Below are 22,394 nucleotides of genomic sequence, written 5' to 3'. Positions count from 1 at the left end.
CATTTTTTGACCACAGGTTAAATCCTGCCTTGTTTTTAAGGAGTTTGAGAGCCTGATGCATACAGAAGTTACCTCCTCACTGCCACTGTTGCCTTCAGTCTTAGTCCAGGAAGCATTACAGCCCCTACTCCCTGCAAACAGGCATTTTGCAACTACTGCTGTCTGTGCAGGCAACAAAGCTCTCCTTTTGAAGAGCTCATTATTCAGGGAGTTTATTAACACACACTGTGATCACATTTGGCCAATATGGGGAATGGATCACTAGGCATCGTTATATATGACCAGGAAAGTGCAGGAGGGACATTAAAAATAATTCAGTCCTTCTGAAGGAATCCGATACTTCCTAACAGCCTATTTTCCTCCTCACGCTGAAGATAACAGAATTTTCCTGCTTCCAGGCTATGCTGCTTTCTTGTATGCTCGTCTCAGCAGTCCACAAAGGGAATCCACAGAGACATTTCCCTACTCAGCAACGCAGAGCCTTCAATCAAAGACAGTGCCCATAACCCTCTAGCTATCCCCATGTGTAAAAAGCATACCACAAGACGACCTGAGATAGACAACCAACTGGAAAGCATAATTTTTCCACAGATCAAAAAGAATCAGAAGGCCTGCCTAGCCAGATAAGAAGTAATCTGAACGTATGCTTTGTGACAGAAGAAACCCCTTACAAATGCTGGCGTACAGACTGCTGAGGCCAGAAAGGGAACTTTAAACCTTTCTGACAGGCACAGAGTTACGCTGCGCTGTTCCCTCCCCACGCACCCCTCCGGGTCCACCGCTCTTCTGGTTCAAGAGCCAATTCTACCCAATTACCCTCAGCTCACAAACCCCAGCATGTGCTTACTGTTATCTTCCTACAGCCTTAGAAACCTCACCTTTAATTTACTTCATGTAAGGTTTCATGGCACGCCGCATGGGTAAAGCTTGGGTTAGTCCACAGGACTACGGGGTGTCACTTACTGGGTCCTTAACCAGGAGGTGGCTTGCGATGTCTCTTCCAGAGTCTGGCAGGACAACAAGGAACATATCTCTTCTAGCAGAGCAAAAGCTAGGTTTGCGAGTGAATTTCCTAATATAGATAGAAGTGTCCTTGGGCAGCATGGGCAGGTGGGAGCTTGCTTTTGTTTTTTAAAGGGAAAAAGAGCAGAGTCATCAAAAGTCAAGATACCCAGTCAGGCAAAAATCTTTTCAGCTTCTCCTTTTATCCACATGCTTCTGTAACAAAGTTTGAAATAGAATTTCCTTTCCTTATAGATAACATATAAGAAAACTTCAGGAAGGGTTACGGTTTTCTTAGGAAAAAAAAAGCAACAAAAAGGAATATATTTTTCAGCAGCATCTTTCAGACCTCAAAGATACATGAAGACATCACACAGTCAGCAAAGGTAGGAGCAGGCATTGTGTGTGCAGCAATACCACCCAAAGAGATAGTTTAAACTTTTAATTCACATTGAGCCTTTGACTTAGTAAACATTGCCATACAGCTCGGGTTTCCATCCTCAGCAAAGCTTCACCAGCAGTAAGGGAAGTGGCTGTTGTATTCCAGCAACAGAAATACCGAGTGGCTCACTTTGGGCAGGAACAAAGGCATTTTAAATAGCTAAAAATAGATAAAATCATTGTCCTTGTGTTTAAGCCAGCACATTTTCCTCTCATGTAATTAAACTTTTGACATGACTGTACCTTGTGTCTCATGAAGGAAGGTTAGGAATAATGAACCACCAAAGCCTCACCAGATATTCAGAAGACGGTGTTTCTGATTCAGTCCAATTAAGCGGAACTTCTTGCAGACTCATACAGGTTTTGACAAATGCTCTGACATCCAAAAGATGGTTTAAACGTGATTTTCTTCCCTGCCAAACTAGAATGGTTTTTCGAAACAGTCTAGAACTGAGCTACAAGAATTCAGATCTTCCAGCTAGCTGACAAAATTACCAATGCACTGACGTACCTGGTCCCCAGGCTGCAAGGAGAAACGTGCCACCCATGAGTTTACAACTGATGCTATGTCTTCAAGCTAAATACTCTTGGGAAGTTCACTACAAAATAATTTCTTATATAAAACACATCCACAAATGTTATATCCACATAGCATATAACCACAGTTACGGTTAAAGCAATCTCAAATATAGGACAGTACTGATTCAACTACGTCTTACAGTTGCAAGGTTTAATTTTGGCTTCCCACTTTGCAATAAGCCCTTTTCCTCAAAACGGATAGGTTAGGTTTTGGTTAGAAGCAGGACAGTTTAAAAAAAAAAATTGAAGCAAACTAGGTAATTCTCCAGAGTTCTGGCAATTTCAAGTTACAAATTTCCACTGGAAATTGTATGTGTGGCAAGTTTGTAACCAGAGCACATGAAATGAGAGAAATTAGTTTATCAGCCTTTCCCACGCAGTATCTCCTACCCAGAACTAACATTTGGCAGATGGAAAATGTTTCCAACGTTACAAATAAAATAATTCTTCATAGTTAACTTTCAGAGAGTACTGAATAATGCAGCCGTCACTCAAATCAGATCTACCTCTCTACAGAAAGAGTAGGCAGTGAGCGACAACAGCGTGAGCAGGAGGAGGCAGGGAGGAAGAGTTCCTTAATCAAAAAGCTGTGAATAAAGAGATCCAAGTTAAATGTCCTCAGTGGCAACTCCTTTTGTTGTAACTAATATCATCTCAGTTCCACAGCTGGATCTAAACGCCTTTGGCTCTCCTAAGAGTTTAATTCAACCGTTTCACAAACTGAAGTCAGTAAAGAGATTCTCAACGACTTCCATCACTTGGAACAAGCTTATACTATGTGCATACATATCAGTAACACTTGTAGCGATACCCTGGACTTATAGAAATTTATCCTCCATAGATTGGGAAACACTTTGGCTGGCTGTTAAAAGCTTTAACCCACAAAATTACAGAAATTATTTTATTTACACAAGAGGATACACAGTTTGTTCAAGGTCACAGATGGGGTAGGTGCCAAGAGAAGCATTAGAAACCAGACCCACTGTGTGGCTCATCTTCAGCACAAGCTAAGTACACTTTAAAAATAAAAAAGATTATTTTCATCTTTCTTCAGTTTTACATGGCTTAGAGCTAATTAAGAGGTAAATAAAATGAAAATAACCCTGAGAAGGTCAGAAATCTTTATGCCTGCCACCAGCACAGAGGCAGTTTTATTCTGGAATTATTTTGCTTCATTATCTTACTGTGTCTAATAATTCAGCAAGTCTAAGCAAGGCAGCTTCCTGACAGGCTCCTGCTAATGTGTCCACAGGACCTCTGGCAGATGCAAAGTGGCAGGCAGGCAGCTTCGCTGAGGTGTTATAAATAGCCGCAAATTTTTCCTTTTGGATTTCGGATATTCAACGTATGATAACCCAGGCATGTCCTTCCTCAGCTGATCACAACTGACCTTGGAATTCATTACTGCCTTATTTTGTGCTAAAGAATTATTTGGATCACCTCATCACCCCTCCCCTGCCCCCTAAAAAATTCATCTTGCCATTTTCCCCAGGAACAACCGCTCACCAGCCGTTACGGGTTCACATGGGAACCCAAAGCGAATGCACAGTGAAGTGGTGCTGCATTTTGCCCGAGGACTGACATTAATGCTATTGCTGCTATTCTTGATTTTGGGCTTGACAGGCTTAACCACAACACTGGTATTTTCAACTTCTGCTTCTTTTAATCATGCTAAGCATTTAGTGTAGTGTATGAAAAGAGAGAAAGAAATTCAAACAAAATCTCCCATCCCCACCTCGAATCCAGAACAATCTCTACCTTCCCCATCCAAAAAAAAAAAGCTAGAAAACAGATTGAAGAAAAACAGAACTCAAAGTGTCTAATTACTCTACCAAAGCTAGTTGTAAATATTCTGAAAATTAAGGCTACACAGTAATGCAAAGCAGAGAAAGTCCCCTGTCAGTAAAGGAAACAATGAAGATGAAGATGTACATCTCTGTGCACAGAATTTGCTTTTCACCCAGGGATCTCACTGTGTCGTACCAAAAGTCGTTCATCAACCCCACTACACTCCACGAATTCCAGCTTTGCAATTTCGGTACTCTAAGACTTGGATCCATAAAACTGGAAACTGCAAACTAGCTTGCAACTGTGAGGCTTAAATGAGTTTTAAAATAAAAATTCTGCATCTCCACCATTGCACTGCCACAAGACACCAATAACCTATACAGTGCTCATCCACAGTTGGTCTAGAAACAACACAGCTTCAATGTAATTCAACATTTAACTCCAAAGATTCTCTGATCAAGTAAGGCTTTTCATCATTACAGGATTAGAGAACATAGCCTCAAGCTGCGCCAGGGGAGGTTCAGGTTAGACATTAGGAAAAATTTCTTCACAGAAAGGGATATTAAGCATTGGAACGGGCTGCCCAGGGAGGTGGTGGAGTCACCATCCCTGGAGGTGTTTAAGAAAAGACTTATTGCGGCACTTAGTGCCATGGTCTAGTTGACACAGCGGGGTTAGGTCAAAGGTTGGACCCAATGATCCCAGAGGGCTCTTCCAACCTGGTTGATTCTGTGATCCCTTTCCCCCTTAGCGCTGAATTGCTCCCCAGAATTAACCAGGCCAAGCTCCCGTTTAACAGTTACCTGTCAGTGCAGGTGACACAGCCGTAGTAACACCCATGCATCTCCTGTACTTCTCCCCCTCCGCACCTGCTGCTCCACAACCCGCTGCACAAGCTGGGATCTGCTGACAGCCGGCAAGGAAATCTCTCTACCTATCTGCGGGGCTGGAACCAAACGGCTTCTCTTCTCGTTTAAGCTTTCTGCTGCTTTAGGATTGTTAATCAGGAAATACCTTCCTCTTCTTTTTCAAATATAAAATCTGATTTCTTTTTTAAACCAAAAATGACGTGTGTGATTTTCATCTGATGAGGAAAGTATAGCTCTTGATATTTTTTTCAAAGTCATAGTCTGAATTCATCAAATTAACACCTGTAGGTTTTATTTCTTCCTCTGTTCTTGAAGGTTTTTTTTACATTACAGATTAACTTTGAAATCAGTTTGCATATACATAAGAACTACATATTCAGTCAGGAAATAATGTATTTGCAAAGGCATCAGAAAGGCACAGTATCACATTTCCAAGAAAACAACTACAGAAAAACTCTTCCCAATAAAACACACATACATTTACATCACTATGTATCTACAGTACATCTAACAGAACCATTCCCTTAATAAACTCTTCTCTAGCTGAAGTCTGTTTTCATTCATAAAGTAATTTATTAAAAAAAGTGTTCCGTGACTTGGAGCAATAAAATTTATCTAACATATAAGGCTTTTCTACACAGTTTCTGCATAAGTTATGTGCAAAAAGAACTCCAATAAAGTAAAGGTTCTGACACAAATTAAAGTCAACATTTCTAAAGGAAATAATGAGTTGTACTTCACTTTTTCCCAATGATCTTTCCCCAAAAGCTGCTCAGACTATGAGAACAGACCTAGTCAACCCATTAGTGCCAAATGCTGGCATTTCTTTTACAGCTGCTGGAAAATGAAGCAGTCTTCACTTAGGATAGACACAAGATACATCATCAGTCTGTCTAAGCCTAGGTAGGAAGATCCTTCATTTAAATATTTGGAAATGAATGGATTGGAAAAAAAAAAAAAAAAAAGAGGTTCAGGGAACATAAAACTACCATGTTTTCAAATTCATTAAAACAGTACCACAGCTGGTCTTTTATTATATGCAACAGGTTTCAGGACATAAAATGTAATGAAAAAATAAACCATACTGCTCTCCTATTACCCTTTAATAGTGCAATCCCTCTGCCAGTGCAATTTATTGTGTGCATTACTTAGCCATGCAACGTCAAAAGAAAATAAGCAATGGAAATCAATAATCTTCACATTAAAAAATAATAAAAGTAACCTTAGATTAATGGCAACTCATTTGATATCTACAGACAAAGCTCTAACTCCCCACAGGAAGCCAGAATTAATTGCACTTCTGGAATCAGGTGGGAAGGGCAGGCAGAGGATGCCATCCCTGTGATGATCTGAGCACCTCTGTGAAGGACCCAGGGAAGATGTGTGAAATGAAGAAGGGCAATTCCTTACTGCCCTCAACACTGGCTCCTTAGCAAGAACTGCAGCTCCAGTGACTTCCGTGGGCATTATCAGACCTAACACCGACAGAAGAAACCAGCAGCATTTGGCTCTAAGCCTCTCGCTTGATGAGCAAATGGCATATTGCAAGTGAAAGGCAGAGTTGGGTGCTTATAATTAAAAAAGGAAAACTTGACAAATTCCACTGAACAACTGGTTACTGCAACTTCATGGCTTTTACCCCGAAACCTATTTGCTTTGCTACAGGCTCCAGTCTCAAACTTGTCACACGCTTATGTACTAAACTTGGCATTTAACACAAGCCAAAAACGGGTTCAGGCTTAACAAATCACTGAAGAAAGCTGGAACCAGTCACAAATCATAAGGAACAGAGCATGAAAGTCTCTTCTGCTGCTCTCCGGAGGTTCTCACTGTGCTGTCGTAGTGTCGCCTTGTGCTTTTAGGATATAAACTCGGAGCTAATGAGACAGAAGCAAAGGTCATCTTCCCTAAGACAGGATTTCTTAAAGTTAACAAGTTCAATCTGTCAAACCTTTTTGCAAAAGATAAACCGTGTACCTACACAGGATTAGTTAGCCCCACCTTGTGCACCCAGTCATTACGCCACAAGAAACACGTGCTCGCTACTGTATATAAGGAATACCGTCCTTTTAGAAATTGCACCCTTAGCCTTCCCTTGAGGATTTCTTAAGGGACCCAATGAGAAGTGGCTGCACTGAAGCACTTACTCATCTCTTGATTTTTCATTTCATGCTTTCAGCACACTGCACTTATGCAAGGCCCTTTTCTAGGGCCCAGTTCTAAAGTCATTTGGACTCTTCAAAGCCTTGATTTAAAGTGATCAAACAATGCCCAATTTCAAACCAATGCTTGAGTATTTTTTAAAAATGCTGCCTTATACTGACCTATACTTGACTTTTCGGTGGAGTTCTTCGGATGCTGTACACAGAGAAAAGGGTTTAATGCGCCGAAGCAAACATTTACACACTAGGTAGTATTCCTGTGAAAACTATTTCAAAGCCAAGAACTTAAGCAAAAAAAGCAAGATGAGAAGGGACTGATTAACAGTTTTGTGACGAACGTGTATGTTGAATTAAATTGGCTTATTGCTTCTCTCTCTTTTAAAATGCCTTTCACACTGCTGCATACCATGCTAACACATCTAGTAGAAAAGGCAATGTTCCACAGATAATATTCCCGGTATATCATCTACCCTTTGAAACACTTGTACTCCATCAAACAAGGATCCAGGAGCATTAATCATCAAGACACGCAGTCTACAGCTCTTACAGGGTGCGCTTCCTACAGCTCAGATGTTGCAATCTGAAGATAACCAAAACCAGTACTAGAACATTCAGGGTTTCCCTTCTTTAAATATCTATTTTCAGCGAATGAAAAACCGCCAGCATTGCAGATAAATGCATTTAAGAAAATAATTGAAAGACTTATTGGCAGTGTTTCAGGACACTGCCGTGGCTTCATGCAACAGCTTGTGATTTTACAACTAAGCTGAAGAACATGTACCCTGCAAGCTCACGAGGCCTTCAATTACCGTAACAGAAGTAATGAGCCTTGCACTTGGCAAACTAAGGGCATTAATCATTTATCTTTCAGAATATATCTATCCCACCACTAAAATGTACATATAAAGCTAATATTTCCAAAGAGTTCTACACAGAGTATTTCAGTTTCCTGCTGAAGAGAAAATGCAGAACTGTTCTCTCAGGCTTACTGCAACCCAAGTATGAATGAGTGGGAAGGAAATGCAAACTTTCAGACCCATTCCTTCAACTCAGAGAATATTCATTTTAGATGCAGTTGCCAAGATGAACTACTGATACTTTTTTCACCTTTTTCCTTCGCAGCACCACTGAACACAAGTTCACTCTCCAGCACATACTTACCCTTAGTTCAACTTCTTTGCCAAGTAAGTCATACAGAGTTGCTCCTTTGGAGGTGATTTCAGAAGCAAGCTGTCTAGCTGCCTTCAAGTCAGCAATCTGGAAACAAAGCAACAGCACTGAATAGCAAAAGAGAACCCTCAATATCACAAAGAAAATCCACAACAGATTTTTCCCATTTTGATGTTAAAACTGCATAGGAGGTCAGCACAGTGCTCAAAACTCTACTATAATATTGGAAAAGTTATCCACTGGCATCAGAGTGAGCCTGTCTCTTGGCTTTAAAATGGTCTAGGTGAGGCACTATTTAGGCATAGGCTTGTGGGTGAAACCCCAGCCACTTTAGGACAACACACAAAAAAACCCTCCCCAAAACTGTGACTCAGGCAGTTGTTGGTTCATGTGCTGCCCAGGGCAAAGGAAAACATCACCTTTTTCATATGCAGAAGTAAAAAGTATGTATACCAAAAGGTGACTAGCACATTGCATAGGTAATGGATATTGATCATCTACAAGAGGTTTTTCATTATTTCTTCAAGTGCTTTCTTCAGGGAGGCACACCAGACTTACAAAGAGCAAAAATCACCTGTGGCTCTGCCATTTTTATAAGAATGGTGGTATTATTGCCTAACAAGCAGGCATGACAGTGTAGCTATCAAAGAATCAAAGACTAAAAATATTAGAATATAGAAGAGGTGCTAAAACTAACAAAAAGCAGTAACAGGAATTCCTTTTGTTTAATATCTAGACATGGCATTTATTTTAAGAGCTTGAACAGCTTTTATGTCTGTTAGGGTAACGTGAAGATTTCCCTTTCCTTCAACACAAATGGGCTGAAAACCAACTTTCAGTCAGTATTTTGCAAACTCCTGCTGTTGCAACAAGGTTAGTAGATAGAAAATAGTCTTTATTCCGGCCTACTCCAATATTTCCATGATTTCAACAGCAGTCCAAACCAAAGATAACCAATTCTGTGCCACTGTTGTATTATGCTTCTGGTTGAGATTTCAGAGAGATTAAAACAAATCATAGCATATAACCTCAACTACAGAAAGTATGAGTTAAAACCATAACCACTCCCTTGCAAGAACGTTCTCTACTTAAGTTTCAGCTAGAAAATGGATTTGTTTTTCATAAGCTAACACAAAACCCCTGCCTAAAACAAGAATACAAGTTTTCCTTACTTTTGAGCCAAGATCAAACTTGAACTTGCTGCTGTCTTCCTCACTCACATCTGCAAGTTCCACTCTCTTGGTATTCATAGCACCGTAAAGCACCGAGGTGACCTTTAGCAGTTCCTTCACTGCATAGCCATCTGCCTGGTAAAGCTTCTTGGTGTTGAGCTTTACGTGAGCTTTGGTAGCCTTTGGGAAGGAAGAATGAATTCATTGTGTCACAAAGAACAAAAGCCTCATTTACCACTTCACTTGACAGCTCTTTTTGGGGGCACCATGCTCTGCTTTACACAGATAAATCTTCCTGTTTGGAAACACAAGTTTGCCTCATCATATTACTGATGTTTCTAGAAGAAAGTTTTTCTGAAACATGTGCACTTTCTGCATGTCAGAACATTTGCAGATAATTGCCAGAATGAAAAAAACCTCAAACTATCCATTAATTTTTCCCTGCGTGAAGATCAGCAAAAACCCTGTGCACCACTTAAATTCCAATTAAGTTTAAGTGGAATGTAAGTGCTGTCCAGGTCTTGTGATGATGCTGCAGAGAGGTAAATTTCACCCTTAATGAGTTACAAGAATAAGATCAATTATCCTAATTTAACTGTCTTCTCATCCAGCAGTACCTTCAGAATATTTTATTGTTTCTCTCAAATTTTTCCCTGCTACGATATTAGGGATTTTATTCCCTTGTCTCTCATCTCTGAAAAGTACAGACAGATCAGTAAGGAAAAACATTAAAAATTATATTATTATCTTTTTATACTTCAAAATAATAAAGGAAGAAAAAGAGCATAATAGAAATGATACATCTGTCACAGAAAGGACACAAATGTTGCTCTTGAAATTCCTGACAAGATTATATTATAAATGAATAGCCACAAGGAGCCAACACCAAACTTCAGGTAAAACTTTGAGGCAGTCTTCCTGATGGCACAACTAAACAAGCAAGCAAAAACTGATCACCAGTTATGAATACAAAAACTAAGTATCCAAATGACTTCACATCTTTTCAGTATCTTTTTAAGATGAAAATTCTGCTAAAATGTTTATCCTTTGGGAATACTCTATCCACGATTCACTCATGGGGTTACACAACTTTGGTATTACAGTGTTACCGTAAGCAGAGTGGGTCACTTTTGAAAATTTTGACCAGCGTGACCTCAAATAAGCCAATACACAAGGTGGAAAGTCAGATATGTTCTTCTTCCTTTCAGTAGGAGGAATCCAAAAAACTAATCATAGAAACAGTAGGTATTATATTTTAAGAGAAGCAGGTCATTAAATTGACAGAATCTGTTAAATATCCTCTACACAAAGACGACTAATGCACCACGTCGTAAGGGATGTTGTTAAAGACAGGAATTCTGGTTTAAGTTCCATTCAACCTCAAGAGAGAAAAATCAATGTCTAGTAAAAGGAAAAAAAAATGTTTTTTCACTCAAAGACTAATTAAAATGAGGAAAAAATACACAGACAAGTACCTATATTTTTCAGATTGGCATAATGGCACTGAAGGTAACTTGATATTTGGAAAGCTTGAGACGGTCACCTATTTTATAACAACTCTAGTCTTAAAGTATCATTAAAAACCACCTCCATCTATTCTGGAGATCAGATTATTACAATGCAATAGAAAAGACAAATAGAAATATACTGCAAGAATGGCAACAACAGCCAGAAAATTTACTTTACTTTAAAATCTGCTTTATTATTATCATAGAGCCACATTTTGACAGTGTGTTGGAAACGCAAAAAGAGCCCAGGGAAGAAGGAGAACTCCCAGCCGAGTGCTCCAGCCACTGGGTTGCAGGGTCATGGTCTGCAGCCTGTCTAGCCCAAAGATCTTGAGCTCTTTCCTGTACAACGGCACATTCTCAACAGGAAGAATGAGGATTGCTCTCATCTCCCCATCTTGTTTAATACTTAGGATAGTCTCCTGGGTACTGAAATAGTGGCTCTAAATCTCCCCAGGCTGAAATGGGAATTGAACACATGATACTTCCCGGAAAGCGCTCAGGAAGATTATTAGCAGACTGCTAATCAACTGCTTCTCCCACCACCTTTTAAAAAACAAATATGTCTGCCTTTTGCAAAAGGTTTGGTACTTTGGTTTGCTACGTATGTTTGCATGAGTGCGTTTCTATGAGACTAAACTCAAGAGGCTTTTTGCTGCACTCTACCTCAAATTTGGATCCAAGTGGGCTTGAGTAGGAGCCAGGTATTGAGCTACACAGACTCGGGCAGTTCTAGGTGGGGAAATGATTAAAAACCCACATAAGACAACCCTGCAGCCACTTCAGGAACTTTTGGGTCGAAAAGGAGACATTTAGTAAGTTCTCAAACTACCAGTAACACAGAGCAATACATACTCTGCGCAAAAAATTAACACATCTCTACTTCTTGTTCAGTAAAGGAGAGCAATACTCCAGTTCTGTTTCATGATGATTCATCTACCCCGATATTCTCTTCTGAGACAAATCTGTCTCCATCAAATCTCACATCTGGCTACGGATGCATAAAGCTATTGAGAACATAACTGGATTCCATGGACAGTGAATTATCACGGAAATGTCGACAAGCTTTTCTCATTCTGAAAATGCTGAAAGCCTACGATAATCCCCACATTATCTTGTAATATTAACTGAGACTAAGTACAGGATGATTAAAGTAATTTCCATTCATTTCATTTTCTGAATCATATTATGTAATTCTTCAAAACCCTTGGGATTTCTTACATGAAATCAGCCATTAAAAGGAAAATGTATGCATAACATTATTTCTGCTTCCATATTTGTCCTTTTAAAACAAGCTTGATTTGGAGGGGGGAAATGCCTCCAAACAAAACAGATCTGTTCACTACACCTTATAATGCTTCAGGGCTCAAAAGTGCATTGTAATATGTACAAAAGTGTATCATGCTCTAAACATTGTAAAATTAAGAATTAAGAAAATTTATGGTGGACATCATCATAAATACAGAAGGGAAAGCTGGCTTGGTTAGAATGCCATTTTAATATATTTTTTTTTAATTCAAAAAATATTATCAGGAATTAATCTTTGGTATTAGCATAAAGACTTCCATTGCTTCCAGACCCACACACAGCCCCATTAAGTTTTTTCCACCTGATCAAGAGTGCTATGTAAGTGTGTCGTAACAGCAAAGGCTCATGCTGCACCAAAATAACAAGAGTGATATGAAGGACAATGTTATTTTATTCCACGAGACTAAATTCAAGCACACTCATGCAAAACGTGATAAAAGATTTGATCCGAGAAAAACATGGCTCGATCTAGAAGGTGAGAAGGCTCATACAACAGAATACCAATATATGATTCTAGATCATAATGAAAATATCAGAAGTTATGACTATTCAAGCATACAAAAGAATGAGGCATCCCAATTTAGGAATAAATATGATGGGATCCCTTCTGAACCCATTTAAATGGCTTCAAAAAACTTCCATCTACAGCTGTATCTTCCACTATTACCTTTTTATAAATACGAAGGGATAAGGATGAATGTTGTTTTAGCGTTAGATGTTCAGATCCCAAATCTGCAAAGAAATGTGCCTAACTACGTGATTTCAGTAACAGCACGCCTTGGCCTGTCCAAGTTTATAAGAGCACAAGACACACAATACAGCACGAGAAGACAATACATACTCAGCCACCCATTGCAAGGAAATTGTAAGGGGTTCAGAGAGAAAGCATTAACGCTAATATGGAACCAGTATTTCAATGGGCTTAAGCACGACTCCTTAGGCAGACTTACCATGAACTGAGCCACTGCCTTAATGAAGAAAACCCGATCCTGTTCTGTCTCCAAGTCAGAAGGAATATCAGTCTGAGGTTCATACCTGTGGAGAGAAGCATGCATAGATTCTGACAAGAAATACATGTGCAGTATTAAAGAGACTGGTTCATTTGTGAGGCAAAAATCAAACAAAGCAAGCATGTACGAGACTGGAGAAGAAATCTTTAACTCCTGCTGCAGAGCGGGGTATCCAGACCCTGGAATACATGGCAATGGGTTTGTGTACAAACTGCAAAAGCTGTAAAACCTGGAGCACTTCTCCAGAAGGAATTGTTACTGTGGGGTCCTGAATACACCTTTTCAGTCAGTTTTGTACTGGAGCAAAATTTAGCTGGCTCAATCAAGTCTGTGAAATACTTAAAGAAGTAATTAACTACCTAAATCACAAGCTGCTTATATAAATCAAACTCAACTTGATCATGTGTGGCTTCACAATTTAAAACACCAGCCATATGACTGAGTTAATACTCCCAGTCTTTCTGGCGGTATGTTAAAATGACTTGTACTACTGTTGGTCATAACAAAACCAGCCACCTTGTCCTTTACAATGTTATGTCACTTTTCCACACTCAAAATACACAAGAAAAGTTCACACGCAGACATAATTTCAAACATACCACTTACTTTCAAGAGTAAACAAAACTTATGAAAAAGCATATTGAAAGATTGGGAAATGCTTGAAAAAAGCACTAGTGAAATGCAGAAACTTTGAGAAGTCACCAGCCTGCAGGAACCAGGGAAGTAAAAAGTAAATTCCCCGTCTCATAAAAGGCTTTGAGATTTTCAGCATTCAGACAGGCAAGAAAAGCACCTTCGCTTTCAAATCACATTTGAAAATACAAGCAAGGCATGTGCAAAGCAGCCTCTCTGCTTTAAAGTGTAATTAAAAGGCTTGCAGAAGCTGCAAAAGCTGTCTGCCTGTGCCAAGCGTAATTCCGACCCATCGCAGAAAAGGGTGCCAGTGTCCAGTTATTATTTGGTGTGAAGTGAAGCGCTTCACTACTAGGCAGAGGGTTCCCAGTAATCTTATAACAGGGAAGTTTAAGCTTTTAAAAGTGTTCAGGTTCATTAGAGAAAAAGTTTTAAAACAATATTTTTGTTTTCTTTCAATTGCTCTGTTATTTTACCGTTACGTACTAGGAGGACACTGATTTATGTTTTTACACGAGTTGAAAACAACCAGTAATTTAGACTCTCAGTGTAACAGCAGTATTTAAAGAATATTTAGAAAACTTAATCCAAGTAATTTTGAACGGTTGTAAGTATTTCCCTATTTTATTACAATTGCAACAGTACTCAGCAAATTTCTAACAGCTTGGTAACTAAACTTAATGGATAGTAATTATGAATCCAGGCCAAAAAACAGCAATCAGGCAAATGGGTCACTGTCATATTTTCAATTGTAATATTCTGCTTCATGAGTAGCTTAAAAAACTTTATTTTTTCACTTACATGGGAGAAAGATCATGTATCATTTGATTAGCACCTCAAGTTTCGTAAACCAAAGTCTGTCAATGGGTTAAGTGGGTGTAAAACTACAGCTGAACAGTAGTACATTAGTACTATATCATTTTATTTTTTTTTAAACATAGCATGGATGTTAGACAATACCAGGTTGAACCAATAACAATCGTAGCAACAAGGTAAGAGGTAACTGTATCTTTAAGTTCTCACTGTATTATCAACCTGTTTGGGGTACAAGGTCAGACACAGGCAGAATGGTAACAGAGTTTGTAGAATATGTGAAAGAGATACAGTGTAGAATATGTGAAAGAGATACAGCTACTTTTGAATAATAATGTCCACCTTCAGGATGCAGTCTCTGCCAGGACTGAGTCATTGTATTTTCTACTTCAGCTACTTCAGTTTTGGGATGTATAATTAAACTAAAAACCTGCAAACCTAACTACCACATTTTCTATCTGATATTTAGAAGACTAGATCTCAAAGAATGACTAAATACCATTATGTTCCTACAGCTTCACACCAAAACATCAGCTCCAAGCACACCCATCACGCCCCCAACATCTGTTACCCTAATCACCAACCTTTTCACTAGCCACAGAAGCACTTCTGAAACAAGCCTGAAGTTTGGGGTATGGAAATTCTCCATCGAGATGAGCCGGGGATACCCCAGTGCCCTCATCATCTCAGTGAAATCTGAAAAACAAGAGCAGGGATTCCTTCTCACGTATCAACCAAGAACTCCGGTTCCCACAGCACGCTGTTCATTTACCATCAGATATGCCCTGTTCAAAGGACTGTTAAAAAAAATCCTGAACGGATTAATTAGAAAAATAATATAATTTCAATAGAAAACATGCCTGAGTAAAAAGGCAACTTTTTAACAAGGGACTCACTGGGCAGAAACAACATTAAAACAGCTTCTCTGTACAAAACACACCGTTTAAGTGAAGTTAAGCACGGCCTGCGCTGACCACCACTACAGAGGCTGTGCTGCCCGCCTCCTCTGCCTTTCCTCTGCCCTTAAAGCGCAGCCTGCCGCTCAATTTAAGGGCTCCAGCCCCGCAGCAGGCCTTCCCGCAGCCCCCGGCTGAGGCACGGCTTGGCCCCCAAGCCCCCTCACCCATCTCTAAGTGAAACTATAAGGGCAAAACTCGAAGGAAAAGCGGGACCCGCTCGGCTGCTGAGGCACCCGACGGGGCCGGAGCCGCTCCGCAGGCCCCAGCAGCCCGGGGCACCGAGACCGGGGGCTGCCGCGGCCCGTCCCGTCCCTCCGCCCCACCCCCGCGGCCCTCAGCCTGGCTCCTCACTCCTCAGGTCGCGGAACGACATCGCCGGGGGAGCCCGCGGGTCCCCGGCTGCCGCCGCCGCGCTACGCCGCGCCAGGCCCCGCCGCCCGTCTCCATGGCAACGCCCCTCCCTATGGCGCGGCGCCGGCGCCAAACTCCTGCGGAAAGCGAAGGGCCACGGCGGCGCGGCTGGCCCTGCGCCCCCGCACCTCCCCCTTGCTCTGCAGGCTGGCCCCGCTGCCCGGGCCGGGTCTGGGATCACCGCTGTGTCTTGGCCGATTCCTGGGTGCTGGGAGATGGCTCCGGGACACAGGCCCCTCTCCGGGACTCCCCAGCTCCCTGCTGCCACCCCCCAGCACTGCCTGAGGGGACATCCAGCCAGGACAGGAGCTTTGCTGAGCCTGGGCTTCAGTGGGTTACTCAGGGAGTGAGGGCTAAGAGCCATCACCAGTTATTTGATTCAGCACAAACTGAAACATGGGAAGTTCCATCTAAATATGAGAAGAAACTGGCCCAGGGAGGGTGGGGAGTCTCCTTCTCCGGAGATATTCAAAACCTACCTGGACATGACCCTGTGTGACGTGCTCTGGGTGACCCTGCTTTGGCAGGGGGTTGGGCTGGATGACCTCCAGAGGGCCCTTCCAACCCCAGCCAGGCTGGGATTCTGTGATTTTCAGGGAAGACCCAACAGTACACCTGTGCCACATTAAACCGTGGCTGCTGTGGTTTGAGAAGGTGACTGTGCTCCCCCCTGGGACAGCACAAGAGTCACCAGGAATATGAAAACCCACGTCCTCACCTCGCCTGAGCAGACACAAACCCACCACTGCCGCATCCCAGGGGGCTGAGTCCCCCCAGCTCTTGGTCCTGTTGGAGTCAGCGCATCCACCTACCACCCACTCTGCAGAGGAGGACTGGGATCTCTCCGAGGACAGACGCATGGCACAGAGCTCTGTCCAGGTGCTTGAGCATCGCAGGGCTGAGCTCAAGGGGAAACGGAGGACAAGGACCTGCAGGAAGGCAAGTGGGAACACCATCCTCTCTACAGTCACACATTTCTGCTGGGCATCCAGGGTGCCCCAGCCACGCAGACAGAGACTGCAGTATGTGGAGCACTCGCTGCAATGAACGAGAGGTCTTTGGTGCAGCCCACACTGCACACGGGTGCCCAGCAGCAGAGCCAGACCCCTGAGCATTCATTGTCCATCCCCAAACACCCACAGAAACCAGCATCCCCAGGCCAGCCAACACAGCATCTTGCAACCTCTCAGCTCCTACCCGCAGCTGACACTGACTGATCCTGTCAGCAGTTTCATAACAAACTTCTTAAAGGCTCTCGGTGTCCTGAGTTTGCCCCTACAGACATAACCAACAGCAGTTTTCATGTCAATGCATCAAGTAAGGACAGTATGACAGCTTCTCTGCCAATACTTGGTGGTTTCAGCTGTCCTAAAGGAACAGGAGCTCTGACCACAAGACTCTGAAGAAACACCGGACGGAGCGGCCGCAGCTCTCACTGACAGGGTCATCAATATCACGGGGTGGAATGAGCTGAAAATAATCTAGATGTCAGGCTGATCTATGGACATCTCAGGACATTTTGCGGAGCAGTCCACAGTTTTCCAGTTCTAACGGCCCAAGCATATAAGACACACACACATGGGCTCTATATCAAGCAGTACTCTATCCACATGATTGAAAAAGTAATCAAAACTAAGGAAATGGCAATAAATTCTAGAAATAATTAATATCAAAATGAAGTAGTTACATTAGAAAATAGGAGACAGGATTAGAGGCTGGGTTTCTTATGCCAGCAAGCCATGAGATAGCAAACCTTAAATAATTCACTAGTTCAAGAGTAGATCAGCCATGCAATAACTTGGGCAGGGGGCCCAGAGGAGGAAGGAAACGTTCCGCTGCTCTACTGCTGTGTTACACTGACTACCAGGCAAAAGGCAGGTGGGATGAAATACGTGGGGGAAAGCCAAAGCTGTAAAATAAGTGAAATAAATTGTCAGTGTACTGTTTACCTCAGCTCTCCACTTTATATAAATATCATTAATATTTATATATTAATATTAGGCACCACAATTGTGCCACTGGAGTTGGAGTGGCTGTAGCTTTGACCTAAATAGGGGCACAAAGAGGAGCAAACTGCAGCCATATAACCACAGGAGGAGCTCACATCACATCCACGAGGGCTAAGCCTTCCCCCCACCACCTTCCTGTCTCTAGAAACCCACACCCAAAGGAAAAAATGCTGCACATCTCTGCTTATTCCCTAGGCTCATGAACTAACCTCCATGGAAACAGCTCCCCATTCCACAGCCCAGTTCACACTTTTGAGGGACGTTTTTCCTCCCCCCCCCGCCCTTCATCGCTACAAAAGGTGGAAATTTGTTGGAAAGGAAAGAAAATCTAAAATTTTGGCACAGGTTTCTGTGGCAATGGGTGAGCTATCAGATGACATTGCAGGCTTCCGAGTACAGATGGTAATCTCCTCACTGCACATCTGCAGTGCCTGGTCTCCATCCAAACCTCTAATTTCATTTAGAGGAAATTTCATTTCTTTAGGGCTGTAGGAAGCCACACAACTGCTGCTGGGGGCCTGGTAGAGGTGTAGGAGGAACCCAGCCGGGGTGGTGAACACCATCCAAGTGGCATGTAAGCATCCAGCAGCACTGACTCAGGCTGGTTTCTAGCAGAAGGTAGTGACCCCACCTTGCAGCCTGAACCTCTGGTGATAAGGAATTAGCAGCCCCTGTAGTGAACAGCTTTGCTCTGAAACACAGCTGGGTACAACAGAAGCAACAGCTATTATTGAAGACCTCATGGAAAATAATATCCTCCTCTGCCTGTTGCATATACTGTGCATGTGAATTTTGGGGGTCCTCAAATTGCTTTCGGGCTGCAAGTGCTATGCATGCTGCAAGTGGGGCCAGGCAAACCCTTCCACACCCCAGGCTGTTTGGTAGCATCATCTCATCCTATTTACTGCCTCTGGTCTGGTTTCAGGGCTCTGCCGACCCCTTTTAGCCCCTCTCTCTGCCTTCCCCGCCATCCCCAAACACACCACTGAAGTCAAGTCACCCTTCAGCTCATGAGCATCCATAAATCAAAGATTTCACAGGGAAACCATCGACCTGGGCAGCTGAACATCATCGATCCAGGCTACACGCCATTGGGTCCCTTTCGGCTGCTGCAAGTGTGGTTAGCACAATGTGCTTTTAAACAGCCCATCACTCAAATATCCCCTTAGACAGCCTGATGTCTCAGTGGTAACTCCCAGTTTAGCAAGAACAGTGCCAGATTTTGCCATGTGCAGCTTCTCCATGCACTGGGAGAGCCTCGGTGTCCAGACCAGGGCAGGAGATGAGCTCTATGACCAAAGAGATACGGGAAGGACAAGGAAGGAGGAACCAGCTCACTGCAAGGATGGCTGGACCTTGCAGCACCCCACCAGCCTCCTCTGCCTGCAAGACAAACTCTTCTCTCTTTTGGGGGAGAAAGAACAATTTGGCCACATCTGCCCACACAGGATCCCCGCCTCCACACATGGAGCTCAAACATACCAATGTCCATGTATATTTTCTGCTGCTTCACCTCTTTATCACCATTTTAGGATCAGCAAAATAAGTGATTTGCCAGTTGAGACCCCTTTTCTCGCTGTGTTCACCAAACACTCTTTACATCTAAAGCAGCGCTATCAATCTGGTGGTCAGAGTCTCCTGGCCATCAGCCAGGACTTTTTTCCTTTCTCCCCATCTCATTTCAGCAGTGCTGGCTGCACCCTTCAGCAGCGGCTCCCCGGCTCAGGCTGTGCGTGACCCCATCCCTTCAGGACATCCCACCCGCCCCGGTACCTGTCAGGTTCTTAGCATATAAACAATCAGCCCTATTAATCTTTCCCTGTGTTGGTCCTTTCGGCCATCTGAACTCCTGTGGCCATCTGAACTCCTGTTGCCATCTTCCCGCAGATAAAGGGGGGGTTTTGGGCAATATATATATATTTTTAGTGTTCTACTGTTCTTTCCCCAGGTTATTTTTTTGCAGAGCTTGGCATCGAAGTTGCTATCCCATGGTTTTAAGTCAAATTCTCACATCTTTACATTACAGTACCTGGCAGATTGGCCTAAAGCACTTTTTCCTCCAGTAACAAGGAATTATTCTTCATGAAGAGTTGTTGTTTCATGCTATTCCCATGGGGCAAACAGTTACGTGAGGTCAGGCTCACCTGGGTCCGTGCTCAGGGATGTGGCAGGCAGACGAGCCACAGGCCACTTGTGAAGACAGGACTTGTTCCAGCTCATAGACAACCCCAAGGAGCAGCTGTGATGCCTCTGACACTTCATTAGAAATATTTTATTCATGCCTTAAATTTCAGAAAGGAACGATGCGCAGCAGCTGGGTGAGCCGTGCTGGTGGGAAGTTTGGGTAGTGGCATCACCCCTGCATCCACAAACACCTTCCCAGGGAGAGGCTGAACCCCAGGAGCAGGAAAACTGCATCCACGTCACATCGTCGGACGCTCATCTGTGACCCTGCTTCTGCTGCACGCCTCCAGCAACAGCTCTGCTATAGTCATGTCACAAATAAACTGCTAAACTAAACCCCCCTGTCCCACCACCTGGTTTCCCGTGTGTTAGGAGAGCAGCTACATTTGATTTTGCCCTCAAAGATGCAGAATCAACCAGTTTCTACCAGGACCACACAACAGGGCAGGTAACCAGGCTTTTCTGAGCCTGGGCTTTGTCCCCAAGCCAGTGTCACAGGCACAAGGCTGCCCAGCTCTCCTGGGTCAGACCACACACTGGTTCCTGCTGGGGTACTCAAACAGCCTGTTCCCCTGTTTCATTCAATATTGCACCCTGGTTTCTGTCTGAAAATCCACATGTGAAACCAAAAAAAAAGAAATAGTTTTTTCTACCTAAAACAAGCTTCTGGCAGCCTGAGCACAGCCCTCCCCAGCAGCACCGCCGGAGGGAGGTCTGGCCAGCAGATGGGAGCTCCCAGTATGGTCAAACCTCCCTCCAGCAGCACCCAAGTCCCCTCATTTCCCTGTGCCCTTCTGTAAAATGACCTGCAAAGCAAAGAAAAAAGAGCTTCAGGATTTTCCTGCTCTTTTTCTGATGTTGTCTTACCTGGTTATTCTCACACTGTAAATTCAGTCCTTGATCCCAGGGATGGCAGGACTGTAGCTCTTGGCAGGGCCAGGACATACTGTGCTGTTGAAAATATGATCAAGTGAGAAAACAAGTCATTTTCACTCTGATTTCTCAAATGTTTTTTAAATCAGGAATAAAAAAAATTGAGATGATCAGGCATTCTTCACATTCCTCAAGCACAAAATAACAAAACACTCCTCTGTGCCCTCCCTGTTGGGAAAAGGGGTAAAGGCCTCAAGCTTCTTTAACACCCCAGGAGAGCCTCGTGTGAAGTCACTGTACACTTCAATACTCTAAACCACCTTTCATGCACTGTGAAAAAATAAAACCTGTTTCTGCTGGGTTGTTTCCCAAGCTGCCTGTTAGAGAAATGCTGCAGGAGAGTATTAGCTTTACAAATAGACCCTTTATAGCTTGAGAGACTGGGAAGGGAATCTGCCAGAGTAATTCGCTCAGAGAGGGGCTGGTGGAAGGCAGGGTAGGAAATGAGGTTTTCATTTGGCTGGTGTGTGGAAGGGTCATACAGGCACTTTGTGTTCAGCTTTTTGCATCCTCTTTCTGCTGTTACTTGCAAGCTGGGCATCAATTTTTGCTCTTCTAATTAGAGCCTCCCCCATTACCAAGCCAGGACAGATTAATTTTCACCTAAAAGCTGTTTTCAGCCCTGGGGCTGCAACATTTGCTGCCCCCATCCCCACGACCCGAGGTTTCTGTTTGCTGCTGAGGGCTGGCTCAGCTTGCAGACTCCTTGGTGTTGGCACGGCAGAGTTTCACAAGCAGATTTCTTCCTTCCCACTTTATTTACCATTAACCTCATCACTCCAGAGGTGAGGAAGGGAAGAAGAGAAGAGGCTGGGGGTCGCTGGTGAAAGGTGAGGTGCTATTTGTGCCAAGGAACCCCAGGGAAATCTGGAGCCTTTGTGTTTGGGGAAGGAAGATACCCAGGAATGTCACGTTCCCCATAATTACATTGCAGAGCAGCTCCCTCCCTGGTGATGCGCCGGCATTAGGGAGAGCTCCGGGAGCGGAGCAGGGTACCCAGGATAAGCAGCAGCCCATGTATCAAGCAGAAGGGGTAATAAATCAACCGCCTCCCTTTGATCACTCAGCAGATAAGCCAGAGAAGCTACTTAGGATGAAAAAAACATCCCCAAGCAAGTAGATCTCCAGATCTATCTCCAACTTTGTCCTGACAGGTCAAGAGAGGAGAGACTGAGTTCTCATTTATATGCAGTGAAAACAAGATGATATTTCCTCTCTCCATTAGCTCCCTCCAGAGCCAAGTGCCCCTTGGCCTGCCTGAAGGCAGCACAAAGTGCTGATTTCCCAGAATCTGCCTAATTTCGGGATGTCCAATTTAAGAAGGCACGGCATGGCTTGATTTAGATACAACATGACACTGCATCCCTGGGAGCTGAAAGTCCAGATCATCTTCACTACAAGGCAAAGGGATCCAAAAATCATTGTTTTCTCATGGAAAGTTTT

At 43.1% G+C, this 22,394-nt stretch overlaps 1 protein-coding gene across 2 annotated transcripts in view; it reads right to left on the bottom strand.

Annotated features, from left to right (window-relative positions):
* The window catches only part of CLUAP1 (clusterin associated protein 1), a 65,976-nt gene extending 50,125 nt beyond the window's left edge, over positions 1 to 15,851 (bottom strand). For both annotated transcript variants that reach the window (XM_068420258.1, XM_068420259.1), the window contains exons 1-5: positions 15,766 to 15,851; positions 15,040 to 15,151; positions 12,950 to 13,034; positions 9,184 to 9,363; positions 8,003 to 8,098 (exon numbers count right to left, since the gene is read on the bottom strand). In XM_068420258.1, coding sequence (XP_068276359.1) covers positions 8,003 to 8,098; positions 9,184 to 9,363; positions 12,950 to 13,034; positions 15,040 to 15,151; positions 15,766 to 15,787 — 495 coding nt within the window. In that variant the 5' untranslated portion in view covers positions 15,788 to 15,851. The remainder of the gene's footprint in view (positions 1 to 8,002; positions 8,099 to 9,183; positions 9,364 to 12,949; positions 13,035 to 15,039; positions 15,152 to 15,765) is intronic.
* Positions 15,852 to 22,394: the final 6,543 nt, after the last annotated feature.

This window comes from Nyctibius grandis, chromosome 30 (genome assembly GCF_013368605.1).
Source record: "Nyctibius grandis isolate bNycGra1 chromosome 30, bNycGra1.pri, whole genome shotgun sequence".
NCBI lineage: Eukaryota > Metazoa > Chordata > Aves > Nyctibiiformes > Nyctibiidae > Nyctibius > Nyctibius grandis.
The sequence above is the reverse complement of the archived record's forward strand: the minus strand, read 5'-3'. Positions and strand labels throughout refer to the sequence as shown.